Genomic DNA, 14,259 nt, shown 5'->3' with positions numbered 1-14,259 from the left:
TTGAACAATAGTGGCGAGAGTGGGCATCCTTGACGTGTTCCTGATCTTAAGGGAAAGGCTCTCAGCTTTTCCCCATTGAAGATGATATTCACTATGGATTTTTCATAGATGGATTTTATGAACTTGAGGAATGTTCCCTCTATCCCCATACTCTGAAGAGTTTTAATCAGGAAATGATGTTGTATTTTGTCAAATGCTTTTTCTGCATCAATTGAAAGGACCATATGGTTCTTCTCTCTCCACTTCTTAATGTGTTCTATCACACTGATTGATTTGTGAATGTTCAAGCACCCTTGCATCCCGGGGATAAATCCCACTTGGTCGTGGTGGATGATCCTTTTAATGTATTGTTGGATCCTTTTAGCTAGGATTTTGTGGAGGATTTTGGAATCCATATTCATCAGGGATATCAGTCTGAAATTCTCCTTTTTGTTGGGGTCTTTGCCTGGTTTGGGGATCAGGGTAATGCTGGCCTCATAGAAGGAGCCTGAGAGCTTTCCATGTGTTTCTATTTTTTGAATGAGCTTTAGGAGAACAGGTATTATTTCTTCTTTGAATGTTTGGTAGAATTCCCCAGGGAATCCATCAGGCCCTGGACTCTTGTTTTTTTGGGAGGTTTTTGATCACTGCTTAAATGTGGTTACTGGTTATTGGTCTCTTCAGGTTGTCAATTTCTTCCTATTTCAATCTTGGTAGTTTATAGGTTTCTGGAAGGCATCCATTTCTTACAGGTTGCTTAATTTATTGCCATATAGTTGCTGATAATAATTTCTAATAATTGTTTTATTTCCTTGGTGTTAGTCATGATCTCTCCCCTTTCATTCATAATTTTATTAATTTGGGTCCTTTCTCTTTTCTTTTGGCTGAGTCTGGCCAGTCGTTTATCAATCTTATTAATTCTTTCAAAGAACCGGCTTCTAGTTTCATTGATCTGATCTATTGTATTTCTGGTTTCTAATTCATTGATCCCTGCTTTAGTCTTAATTATTTCCTTTCTAATGTTGGCTTAGGCATAATTTTTTTTTCACAGTTCTTTAAGGTGTAAAGTCAGTTGGTTAGAGGCTTGGATATATTATTCAGCCATCAGAAAGGATGAATACCCAACATTTGCATCAGCATTGATGGGACTGGAGGAGATTCTGCTAAGTGAAATAAGTCAAGCCGAGAAAGTCAATTATCATTTGTTTCACTTATTTGTGGAACATAAGGAATCACATGGGGGACATAGGGAGAAGGAAGGGAAAAATGCACAGGGGGGAAATCGGAGGGGGAGAAGAACCATGAGAGACTATGGGCTCCAAGAAACAAACTGAGGGTTTTAGAGGGGAGGGGGTGGGAGGATGGGTTAGCCTGGTGATGGGTATTAAGGAGGGCACATATTGCATGGAGCACTGGGTGTTATAAGCAAACAATGAATCATGGAACACTACATCAAAAACTAATGATGTAATGTATGGTGACTAACATAACATAATAAAAAAAAGAAAAAAGATAACTGTGACTAGATAATAGATAAAAAATTATCTGTTCACTCTGCACCACAGACCTCATAGGGGCCAAAATAGCAGTGGAATTACCTTCATGTTTGGGAGGTCTTCCTATATCAAAATGATAGAAAAAAGTATCAAAGAGGCTTTCAGTATGAATACCAGAAATGCTAAAGAAATACTTAAAAAGAGCAGTATGATTTTCAGAGATGTTCATGATGGGGAAACACAGGGGAAAGGAGTGTCTAGACCAGCAGTTTACTAAGTAGCTCATCTAAGACATTAGGAAACAGGAAGTCTTTTCAGCACACCCAGATCAAGACCAGAGGGCATCTTCTGTGGCTCGCTTGCCGGTGTCTGCACCATGAGGAACGGGCATCTAATGTTGCTGCCAGGTAGGGCACCTAAAGCTATATAGGATCTCTATCCTGTTTGAGAATGTTCTCCATTCTTTGCTTTATTTCTGACATTTGCTCTATTTCTGTTTTTTCCCACTATCTCTCTAAGGGAGAGCAGGAAAAAAATTTAAGAATGGAATTAACTCAGTTATATTAGGTTCTCAAAGGAGAAATTTAGTTAACCTTATTTCTAGGGCAAACTTGGGGACTTATCAGAGCTTTCTCATTTTATGGCGTGTATTAAACCAGGTTCTCCAGAGAAAACATAATCACTAGTTTCTGTATATGTATACATGTATAGGTATCTATTTGTATAGAGATGTAAATGTGTGTGTGCATGTATATATGTTTATGTGTGTGTATTATTATATAGAGAGATGAGAGAGAATGTGTTAGTTTAAGAAATTGGTTTATGCAATTGTTAAAGTTGGAAAGTCCAAAATCTGTAGGGCAGGCTGGAAACCCAGGGATGTTTCCAGGGATGTTGATGTTGCATCTCAAGTGTGAAGTCAGTTTGGAAGCAGAACTTTCTCTTCCTTGGAAGAAGTCGGTTTTTGTTTTCTCCTAAGGTCTTCAACTGGTTGGATGAGGCCCACCCAGATTATAGAGAATCTGCTTTACTCAGAGTCTACTGATTTAACTGTTAATCTCACTTAAAAAACCACCTTCACAGCAACATCATGCCTCCCATGAATGGAATGACAGACTCTAACAGGTGGCCAGGTGATTGCCTGTAGGGTAGATTCTTTCACACCTGCAGTGGTTTTCATACCATGATGCCTGCCCAGTGACCCATCACTCAGGACCAGACTGGGAGATAAAGGGAAAGCTTGTTGCCCTCAGTGCACTGTAGGATGGCCAGGAGCTCACTTGGAAGGAACCATAGAAGTCATGGGTGCTGCACCTGGAGAGGCCACTTAACCAGGAGATGGTGGCTCAAACCGCCAGTGTGATAGTTCTCACCCCACACCTATCATCAGCTCCCCCTCTTGTGATTCCATGGCTCCCTGCATGACCAATACCACTGTGAGCTGAGACTCAGACTTGGGGATCACTCCCAAACCTGTGCTCTTATTGTTTGCCTTGAAACATGTATGTTGAACAGGGGGAGTGATCCTGGAAGAGAAATCCTCAAGGTAGTTTTCTGCCATCGCCATAGAACAAAGGACCTGGCTGTGGGCAGAGCACACCAATCTGAGGACTCTTTGCTTCAAGATTTAACCACTTTAATGGGAGAGGCTGTAATTTCTCTCTCTCTCTCTCTCTTTTTTTTAAAGATTTTATTTATTTATTTGACAGAGAGAGAGAGAGAGCACAAGTAGGCAGAGAGGCAGGCAGAGGGAGAGGGAGAAGCAGGCTCTCCACTGAGCAGGGAGCCCAACGTGGGGCTCGATCCCAGGACTCTGGGATCATGACCTGAGCCGAAGGCAGCCGCTTAACCGACTGAGCCACCCAGGCGCCCTTTTTTTTTCTCTTTTTAAAAGATGTATTTATTTATTTGAGGGGGGGAGGGTTAGAGGGGGAGGGAAAGAAAGAGGGAAAAAAAATCCCAAGTAGACCCCCCAGTGAGCGCAGAGCCCAGTGCAGGGCTTCATCTCACTACCCATGACATCATGACCTGAAGTGAAAGCCAGAGTTGGACCTCAACCTACTGAGCCACCCAGGTGCCCCTGGGAGAGGCTGGAATTTCTATGTTGTGTCCCTGACATCACCTGCGTATATTCTGTCCCCTTACCTGTAGCAGGGAGGTTCCATAAGGATGGTGTCTGTTAGTGAGTGATTCCTTCGGAGTCCAGGGAGAGGGAGGGGAGAGGACTGGTCCTCAAATCTTCATAAATTACTAGAGCCTTGGGAGAGCCATGGGCCACAGCATCAGAGCCACCTCCCAGGATGCAATGGCCGTGAGGACAAGGGTTGAACCTGGAGCTCCATCTCCTCTCTTTGTCATCTCTCTGTTTTTTCTGCCCCAGGACTCTTGATGCTGCTGCTCTTGCCATTGGGAGCTGCATCCCAGAAGGCTAGCGGTGAGTCTGCCCAGCCAGCCCCACTGGTGACAGAAGCTGGGGGTGCATGAAGGGGTCTGGGTCCTCACACCAGCAAGGGGAAAAGGGGGGCATATTCTTCAAGTGAGGCTCTGGTCTTCTGGAGATAACAGAGACTTCTTTTACCTCCCCAAATGTCCAGAGTTTTCTGTCTTTTCCTCTTCCAATGGCAGCCATTCCTCTCCTTCCTCCGCCTCCCCTCCTCTGCTCCTAGACCCCTAGCTGGCAGCTGGCTCCCTCCATTTCTTGAGCCTTCTGACTGTGGTCTCTGTCCCCACAGCCTCACAGAGTCTCACAGACTCAACTCGTTATTGCCCTGCGAACTCTGCTGTTTTCAATGACACCTCCTGTCGTTGCTCTCCGGGATTCAATTCTTCATCTGGGGAGATCTTCTACAATGGCTCCGAGCGTTGTGAAGGTACAGGGGCTTGGGGTGGTGCAGGGGCATGGAGACGGTGGAGGGAGGTGATGGGGGGAAGATGTTCTCTCTATGCCTCAGTTTGCTTGTCTATAAATTAGGGAGCCTACTCCTCATGGATGGAGTGAGATTGAAAATTTACGTGTGTGAAGACTAGGTAAAGACTAGTATGAGCAGACTGCCAAACACAAGCCTTTATTATGGTCACTTCTGTTATTACTATGATTATTCTCATAGCACAAGGAAAGAGGAGAGGTTGTGGAAGCAAGGAGAGGCAAGAAATAACCAGGGCCTGGAATCTCAGCCTCTCCTCCTAGTGTGAGCTCAGGGGGAGGACCTCCCCCCTCACAGTCATGGTTTCCCACCTCTCTCCGCACAGCAGTCCCATGAGGCAGGCAGAGCTACATGGTTTTTTAAATGACCAAATTTGGGCTCAAAGAGATTGAGTGACCTGTCCAAAGTCCCAAAATTAGTAAGGTGGTTGAACCTAGATCTGGGTTGAAAACTAAGTTTTATTCTTCAACAACACAGGCTATAAAAGGACATTATACTAAAATGGTTAAGGTGGTAAATTTTATATTATGTGAATTTTACAATAAAAATGAGGAAAAGGGAAATTACACTGTTTTTACACCAAGAAATACTCTTCATGTACTGAAAATCATCTTAGATGCATATTTACTAATAACGAAAGAAAATATTCCTAATGTTTGGAAAGATAAGAAAAAAATACCCCTAAAATTTCCCCGTAGTCCCTGTAGTGGACTTATGGGTGATTTTCTTGTGTTCATTTTTTTTTTTTTTTTTTTACATTTTCTTTGTCCTTCTAAGTATCCATGTGTCATTTAATATTTGGGGGAAAGTGAATCTACCACGGAATAAAAGGTGGTGTTGTGACTCCCGCCCAGCCCCTCCATGCCCGAGAGTTATCCCTAGCGGATCCTCCTGCATTTGTGTGTGTGTCTCATGGAGACTCGTGGCTGGGTGAGCATGACAAAGAGTCCTGCTGATGGTGTGCCTGGATCCCAGCTCCTTCCTGGGAGCACGCCTGTCAGGTTGAGGATTTCTCACCATCATGTCTTCACCACCCACATGCCTCATTCCCACCTGTCTCCCACTTGACTCCACCCCACCCAACAACCTTGAAGGCAGGTGTCCAACCATTGCCCCCATCTGAGAAGAGAGGAGCGCAGGCCCATTGCCCAGATGGGGGTGAACATGAATGTGTCAGGTGTGCATCTTCCCACATCCTGTCATGTTCTGGTGCTGACACCCACAGTCTGGACCTGGGGCCTTAGGAGGGATGCCCACGAGTTTGGGTAGGAAACTCTGCTCTGGGGGACCCAGTTGCCTGCCCTGACTCAGCATGATGCCATGAGTCCTTTCAGGCTCTAAAAGTCCTGTTGCCCTGATTGCAATGTACAGGAGAAAATATTCTTCCCTGCTTCGATGCATTCTTGTCTAGCTGGTTCTTATTAAACTGTTATTTTTAGCCATGATGAGCCAGACCCCCACCTCTGTGGGTCCCTGAGATAGTCAATGAGCCTGGCTCATGGGACTTTGTTCTCATGTTTTGAGAACAGGGAGAGATAAGAGACCAGAAACACCCCGCCCCCCCCCCAACAGCCACCAGTAACTCAGCTGTGAGAACCTGCATGCTGCTTCCTCGTTTCGTATCTGTGATGGTTCAGATAAGAGAAACTTCCTCCAGGGTTGGAGATAGCAAGACTCCTCCAGAGATATCCTGGAGCTTCTTGAAAATGCCGGACATGGGCAGCTTTGGGGAGTGGGTGATGAAGACTGTGGGGTGAACTTGGGCCACTGTGAGTAATGGGAGGTGGAGCCCGTCAATGGGCAGGGGCCTGATCACCTGGCTTTATCCTCAGGTGTGAAAGAGTGTTACCCTGGACAGACTCCAGCCATGACTCCCTTCACTGACTCAGCATTGAGAGTGGCCTTCAGTGCCACGGTCACCCTGACTGGAGCCCACCCCCAGGTCCCCACTAGTGCAACCAGAAACTCAGTGCCTCTGTCCACCCCACAAGGCCTGCAGAAGGGGATGCAGACCTCCTTCCAGCCCCCATGATGGCACAGCAGAGTGTCTGAATCTAGGTGCCCTTAGTTCCAGCCAGAGAGTAGAGATGCAGAACAGTGAGCAGGCATTTGGAGCAGCTGGCTCCAGCTCAGACCTGCCCCAGGAATGCCACCTGCAAGCTGAGTTCTCTACAGTCCTGTTGGCCGAGTCAGCCTGGAAGCCAGCGCCTCTGCCCTATAGGAACTCACATCTTTGGGAGGTGACCCTTTGCCCTGTTGTGTTCCAGACATCAACGAGTGTGGACCACCTTCAGTAGTGTCCTGTGGAAAATTCGCAGACTGCTGGAACACAGAGGGCAGCTACTACTGCACGTGCAGCCCAGGATACAAGCCTGCTTCTGGGGCAAGAACGTTCAGGGATGAAAGTGAGAACACGTGTCAAGGTAAGAACCACCTGCACCTTCCAACTCCCCATCCATGAGTTTTGGGGTCACTCATCACACTTTCTCCAGGCATCAGAGGAGGTCCAGGGCACCTACCTGGTATCCTGTCCCTTTCCAGACTCCAAGGCTCAGAACCCTCTCCAGAGGGTCATTTCTATAATTTTGGAATGTCCTCCTTGCCTGCCTGACATCTTCTTTTATTTTCTCTTATCTATTTATTTATTTTCTTTTTATTTTTAAGTTTTTATTTAAATTCCAGTTAAGTAACATACAGTGTAATATTAAGTTCCGGTGTAGAATTTAGTGATTCATCGCCTCTATACAACACCCAGTGCTCATCAGGACATGTGCCCACCCTCATCCCTATCACCTATTTAGCCCATCCCCTATCACCTCCCCCCTGGTAACCAGCATTTTGGTTTTTATAGTTAAGAGTCTGTTTCCTGTTTTGCCTCTCTTTCTTCCCCCCTCTATGTTCATCTGTTTTTTTCTTAAATATGAGTGAAATCATATGGTATTTGTCTTTCTCTGACTGACTTATTTCACTTAGCAAATATACTCTAGCTCCATCCATATCATTGCAAATGGCAAGATTTCATTGTTTTTGATGACTGACTAAACTCCATTGGAGATATATATATATATATATATATATATATATATATATATATATATATATCACTTCTTCCTTATCCATTCTTCAGTTGATGGACATTTGGGCACTTTCCCTTGTTTGGTTATTGTTGATAATGCTGCTATACACATCGGGGTGTATGCATCCCTTTGAATCAGTATTTTTGTATGTTTGGACAAATACCTAGTTGGTATCTTATTTTCATAAAGCAAAAGAGAGAGATGGCATCATATACTTCACAAGCTGAGAGCATGTTTATTCCAACACAATATCCATCACCAATGGATCCAACACAATCACCATCATCAATGACTGTCATGATGAATGGTGCCCCCACTGGAGCCCACATGGGCTTGGCCACACTGGGAGCTCTCTCAGACCCATGGGCCCTGAGGAATCCAGGAACCCTGTCCAGAAACATGGGAGGACGGGGGATTCGAGGGAGGGCCCATCTTTCCCAGCTGGCCCTGCCCCTGGCCAACATCCCCACCTGGAGAAGACGCTTCCTCCAGCTTGACTTGCTTCTCATCTGCTTGGCCTCCATCTATTTTCCCGTGTAAGGCTCTGCCTGACTCTCCCTAAAAATTTCAATTCACTGACCTGAGGCAAATTGGATGACCAGGATCTGGAAGGTTGTGTTGGTGGAGGGGAAGGGTGATGTAGACCACCCCACACACCTGGAGACTCAGGTGAATGGAAGAGGGTCTCATCTGGACCAAATGGCAAGAAAGGGCAAATAGGAGACCATTGCCTCAAGCCCAACACTCTTCCAAGGGGGTCAACCCAGGTCCCATGTCAACTTAGACCACTTGGGGACAGAAGATGGAGGCTGAGCCCATTGGCAGGGCCCACAGGGTCACATGGCCAAGAAGACAAAACCCCCTGCACCCCTCGCCATCAGCACCCATTCCTCATTCCAGCCAATCAGCCCTTGCTCACTACTTGCCTTGCTCAGATGCGGATTCTCACCACTTTCTGCCAGTCTAGAAATGCCTTCATGGGAATCAGAAAAAGTCACCTTCATCACCCCAAGACTGCTTGGCTGAACATCAGCCCCCACTGTCCTCCTCAGCTTGCTGCCCACTATCTGGGTGGCCCAGGACTGGCTGGCATCATCATCTCCCTTCCTCTATAGAAAGCCTTCTCCTTAAGGAGCCTGGCTCAGGCGTGGGTCTTGGTCCCTCTCCATGGAGCTGGAGTCTCAGAGATAGTGTGGATGAGAACAAGCTGTCCTGCTAGGGTCACTGGGATTCCAATGGCAACTCAGGCAGCAAGCAGTTGCTCTGGGAAAGTAGGACAAAAGCCATCACTGGGAGCCAAGATGGTCCTGCTTGGGGAACACTATTTCCCTTGCACTTGGTTCCCAGGAAGGTCCACCCTGGACTTGTCCAAGTCCTCAGGCTGAAACACAGGTGGCCATGATGTCCCTGCCCTACCTGAGAGCTGTCCAGAGAGACGGAGGGAACCAGAGCTGACAGACGGGGAGGACTTGGTCCCCTTCTGGCAACATCTGGAAACAGAACATCTGAGCCACCATGCTTGCCCATAGCATGCCTCCATGTGAATTAGAAAAGGCACCCACTCACCAGGGAAGAGACAATGGGGCTTTCCAGATGCTTCTATCATGGGAAACAAGTGGAGGCACCCATCACCCTGTCCTTCCCCCTGCAGCTGTGGACGAATGTCAGCGGAAACCCAGAGTCTGTAAAAGCCACGGAATCTGCATCAACACCCAGTGCAGCTACACTTGCCAGTGCCCACCTCTCCAGAAGGTTCCACCACAGGGCAGGGAGGCAACAGGGCCTTCTGAGCCTGGGGTTCCCTTCTGGAGCCCCCCGCCTCTCTGTGCACCCCCACACCTGCCCCTCCTCATCTGTCACATCCAAACAGGAAGTGTCACTTCTAGTTCTGAGAAGGGGAAGCTCAGTCCTGAGCTGAGGAGGAAATGACTAAGAGCCTTGACTGGGAAGTCTAGCTCCCATGACTCAGTTTCCTTTTGCCATAGTTTTTGCTTGAAAAGGAGGATACTGTCCCTGCTGAGCTCATCTTGAAGGAAGCTGCCATAAGGAGCTTTGGGAGTGGAGATGCAGCAGTACTTTCAGGACGGTGTATGCTCAGTGCAAGCAGTGAAGAGACAGGGAATCTGGGCTGTACAGGGCAGGGCTGACCCTGCTGGTCACTGCTGTCCCAAAGTGCACCCATGCCATTAGTCCATCCACTGAGTCAACACGAAGGCAGCTCAGTGTCACAGCCTCCCTGCTTAGAGGCCCTTCACAGCTTCCCCCCGTCCCTGAACCTGACACCTAGTCTAATCTGCACGATATGGGAAGGGTCTCAGCTTTGTCTGGGTGACACATACACATGGTTCTACCCTGTCCACCTTACAGGGACAATCCGAGATTATGAAGTTTTTACAATAGAAAATGCTATCATAAAGTTTATCTTGACAGGCTAGATGGCTGGTACATGGTGTGTGTGTGTGTGTGTGTGTGTTTCCTTGGTGTGAAGTAGTAAGGAATCTGAGAGAAAGGGCAGGCAGGATGGGTGCAGTGAGTGAAGGGGACCCTGACCCTCTGGCTTTGTCCTCAGATGTGAATGAATGCATGTCAGTGCAGAACCCATGTCACAACTCCACCCACTGCCTCAACAACATTGGGGGCTATGAGTGCCACTGTTGCCCTGGTTGGAAGCCAGTTCCTGCGTCCCCCAATGACCCCAAGAACACCGTCCGTGAAGGTCCAGAGCTCAGACACCACATTCTGTAGACCCACACTCAGAATATCTGATCACATATTCAGTGGCACCCACACAAACCAAGCAGGATGACCCCTGGGGGTGCCCTGCTGTGCCAGGCGTTAATTCTTTTGAGGCTGGTTGGGAAAAGATCTGGGGGGTCTTGGGGACGGAGCTGGGGTACTGAGGAGCAGGCTCCTTGGAGACCCCAGACAGCAGCTAATTACGACCTGGGACAAGGGTATTTCTATAGTCACAACCTGCACATCTGTACAGGGCTTACGTGCTACATGCCAGGCTTCCCACACTTCCCATGACCCCTGCATCACCAGGATGTGGGTTCAGCAGGTGATAGCACCTCCAGCCAAGGGGAGACACTAACACAGGAAAAGGGGGCAGGATATGGAGGGGAACAGGGTCCTGACTCCCATCTTTGTGTCCCCAGATGTGGATGAGTGCAGCTCTGGGCAGCCTATGTGCCACGAGTCCACCATCTGCATCAACACCGTGGGCTCGTACAAGTGCCGCTGTCGCTGGGGCTGGGAGCCCAAACCCGGATACCAGAATAGGCAGCCCAACACCACCTGTGAAGGTACCTGGTCTGACCTGACCCCAGACCCTGCCCTGACACACACAGACACTCTCACACCTAATGAATGGTGTTCTATCCCCTGCAGAGATGTCCTTCCCCACCTGGACCCCACCCCCTGGAATCAAGAGCCAGGTGAGTGGCCCCAGCAGGGACCAGGAGGCAGGAATCCCTCTGTGCAGCTCGCCTGATCCACCCATTTCCCCCCAGCTCCCCAACCCACAATTCGGGCTCTCTGATCTGTACATCTCTATCCTAGAGACTCTCCCATTTCTTTGAAAGAGTCCAAGATCTGCGCAGAGACTTCAAGCCAGCCTTGGCTCAGGACACCATCCAGGTAAGGGCACGTCCCAGGAGAGGCAAAGTGGAGGCATCCCATAGAGGCCTGGCAAGCTTTGGCCTGGGAGGAGGCAGCCCCAACACACTGGCTTCCTCTATAAGGCCCTGCCTCTCCCAGGGTGGGTGGGAAGAGGAGACAAGCAGGCATTCCTACTCACTGTTAGACACCCCCCTGCACCCACAAATGACTTTTCTTCTTTTTTTATTATGTTAAGTTAATCACCATACATTACATCATTAGTTTTAGATGTAGTGTTCCATGATTCATTGTTTGCGTATATCACCCAGTGCTTCATTCAGTACGTGCCCTCTTTAATACCCATCACCAGGCTAACCCATCCTCCCACCCCCTCCCCTCATTGCATTAAATGTGTAGATTGCTCTAGGTAGCATTGACATCTTCACAATATTTGTTCTTCCAATCCATGAGCATGGAACGTTTTTCCATTTGTGTCTTCCTCAATTTCTTTCATGAGTATTTTAGAGTTTTCTGAGTACAGATTCTTTGTCTCTTTGCTTAGATTTATTCCTAGGTATCTTATGGTTTTGGGTGAAATTGTAAATGGGATTGACTCCTTAATTTCTCTTTTTTCTGTCTTGTTTGGTGTATAGGAATGCCATTCATTTCTGTGCATTGATTTTATATCCTGCCACTTACTGAATTCCTGTATGAGTTCTAGCAGTTTTGGGGTGGAGTCTTTTGGGTTTTCCACATAAAGTATCATATCATCTGCAAAGAGTGAGAGTTTGACTTCTTCTTTGCCGATTTGGATGCCTTTTATTTCTTTTTGTTGTCTGATTGCTGTGGCTAGGACTTCTAATAGTATGTTGAATAGCAGTGGTGATAGTGGACATCCCTGCCGTGTTCCTGACCTTAGGGGGAAAGCTCTGTTTTTCCCCATTGAGAATGATATTCGCTGTGGGTTTTTCATAGATGGCTTTTATGATATTGAGGTATGTACCCTCTATGCCTATACTCTGAAGAGTTTTGATCAAGAAAGGATGCTGTACTTTGTCAAATGCTTTTTCTGCATCTATTGAGAGGATCATATGATTCTTGTTCTTTCTTTTATTAATGTATTGTATCACATTGATTGATTTGCAGATGTTAAACCAACCTTGCAGCCCAGGGATAAATCCCACTTGGTCGTGGTGAATAATCCTTTTAATGTACTGTTGGATCCTATTGGCTAATATTTTGGTGAGAATTTTTGCATCCGTGTTCATCAAGGATATTGGTCTGTAATTCTCCTTTTTGATGGGGTCTTTGGTTTGGGGATCAAGGTAATGGTGGCCTCATAAAATGAGTTTGGATGTTTTCCTTCCATTTCTATTTTTTGGAACAGTTTCAGAAGAATAGGTATTAATTCTTCTTGAAATGTTTGGTAGAATTCTTCTGGGAAGCCATCTGGCCCTGGGCTTTTGTGTTTTGGGAGATTTTTGATGACTGCTTCTATTTCCTTAGTGGTTATAGGTCAGTTCAGGTTTTCTATTTCTTCCTGGTTCAGTTTTGGTAGTTGATACATCTCTAGGAATGCATCCATTTCTTCCAGATTATCTAATTTGCTGGCATAGAGTTGCTCACAACATGTTCTTATAATTGTTTGTATTTCTTTGGTGTTGGTTGTGATCTCTCCTCTTTCATTCATGACTTTGTTGATTTGGGTCATTTCTCTTTTCTTTTTGATAAGTCTGGCCAGGGGGGTTTATCAATCTTGTTAATTCTTTCAAACAACCATCTCCTTGTTTCGTTGATCTGTTCTACTGTTCTTTTGGTTTCTATTTCATTGATTTCTTCTCTGATCTTTATTCTTTCTCTTCTCCTGCTGGGTTTAGGCTTTATTTGCTGTTCTTTCTCTAGCTCCTTTAGGTGTAGGGTTAGGTTGTGTACTTGAGACCTTTGTTGTTTCTTGAGAAAGGCTCATATTGCTCTATACTTTCCTCTTAGGACTGCATTTGCTGCATCCCAAAGATTTTGAACAGTTGTGTTTCATTTGTTTCCATGAATTTTTTAAATTCTTCTTTAATTTCCTGGTTGACCCATTCATTCTTTAGTAGGATGCTCTTTAGCCTCCATGTATTTGAGTTCTTTCTGACTTTCCTCTTGTGATTGAGTTCTAGTTTCAAAGCACTGTGGTCTGAAAATATGCAGGGAATGATCCCAATCTTTTGGTACCAGTTGAGACCTGATTTGTGACCTAGGATGTGATGTATTCTGGAGAATGTTCCATGGGCACTAGAGAAGAATGTGTATTCTGTTGCTTTGGGATGGAATGTTCTGAATATATCTGTGAAGTCCATTTGGTCCAGTGTGCCATTTAAAGTCTTTATTTCCTTGTTGATCTTTTGCTTAGATGATCTGTCCATTTCCGTGAGGGGGATGTTAAAGTCCCCCACTATCAGTGTATTGTTGTTGATGTGTTTCTTTGCTTTTGTTATTAATTGGCTTATATAATTGGCTGCTCCCATGTTAGGGGCATAGATATTTACAATTGTTAGATCCTCTTGTTGGATAGACCCTTTAAGTAGGATATAGTGTCCTTCCTCATCTCTTATTGCAGTCTTTGATTTAAAATCTCATTTGTCTAATATAAGGATTGTCACCCCAGCTTTCTTTTGGTGTCCATTAGCATGGTAAATGGTTTTCCACCCCTTCACTTTCCATCTGGGGCTGTCTTTGGGTCTAAAATGAGTCTCTTGCAGACAGCATATCAATGGGTCTTGTTTTTTTTATCCAATCTGATAGCCTGTGTCTTTTGATTGGGGCATTTGCCCATTTACATTCAGGGTAACTATTGAGAGATATGAATTTAGTGCCATTGTATTGCCTGTAAGGTGACTGTTACTGTATATTGTCTTCGTTCCTTTCTGGTCTATGTTGCTTTTAGGCTCTCTCTTTGCTTAGAGGACCCCTTTCAATAGTTCTTGTAGGGCTGGTTTTGTGTTTGCAAATTCCTTTAGTTTTTGTTTGTCCTGGAAGTTTTTTATCTCTCCTTCTATTTTCAATGACAGCCTAGCCGGATATAGTATTCTTGGCTGCATACTTTTCTCATTTAGTGCTCTGAATATATCCTACCAGTCCTTTCTGGCTTGCCAGGTCTCTGTGGATAGGTCTGTTGCCAATCTAATGTTTCTACCATTG

At 46.0% G+C, this 14,259-nt stretch overlaps 1 protein-coding gene across 6 annotated transcripts in view; it reads left to right on the top strand.

Moving 5' to 3' along the window:
• Positions 1-1,789: 1,789 nt before the first annotated feature.
• LOC144378825 (adhesion G protein-coupled receptor E2-like) overlaps positions 1,790-14,259 on the top strand; it is a 49,837-nt gene continuing 37,367 nt past the window's right edge. For 4 of the 6 annotated variants that reach the window (XM_078054404.1, XM_078054402.1, XM_078054400.1 and 1 more), the window contains exons 1-7: positions 1,790-1,882; positions 3,856-3,909; positions 4,208-4,345; positions 6,667-6,822; positions 10,635-10,781; positions 10,867-10,913; positions 11,038-11,115. In XM_078054404.1, coding sequence (XP_077910530.1) covers positions 1,852-1,882; positions 3,856-3,909; positions 4,208-4,345; positions 6,667-6,822; positions 10,635-10,781; positions 10,867-10,913; positions 11,038-11,115 — 651 coding nt within the window. In that variant the 5' untranslated portion in view covers positions 1,790-1,851. The remainder of the gene's footprint in view (positions 1,883-3,855; positions 3,910-4,207; positions 4,346-6,666; positions 6,823-10,634; positions 10,782-10,866; positions 10,914-11,037; positions 11,116-14,259) is intronic. The other 2 variants (XM_078054403.1, XM_078054405.1) reach the window with 1 other exon arrangement.

The sequence above is a fragment of the Halichoerus grypus genome, chromosome 1, assembly GCF_964656455.1.
Source record: "Halichoerus grypus chromosome 1, mHalGry1.hap1.1, whole genome shotgun sequence".
Classification (NCBI taxonomy): Eukaryota; Metazoa; Chordata; class Mammalia; order Carnivora; family Phocidae; genus Halichoerus; species Halichoerus grypus.
The sequence above is the reverse complement of the archived record's forward strand: the minus strand, read 5'-3'. Positions and strand labels throughout refer to the sequence as shown.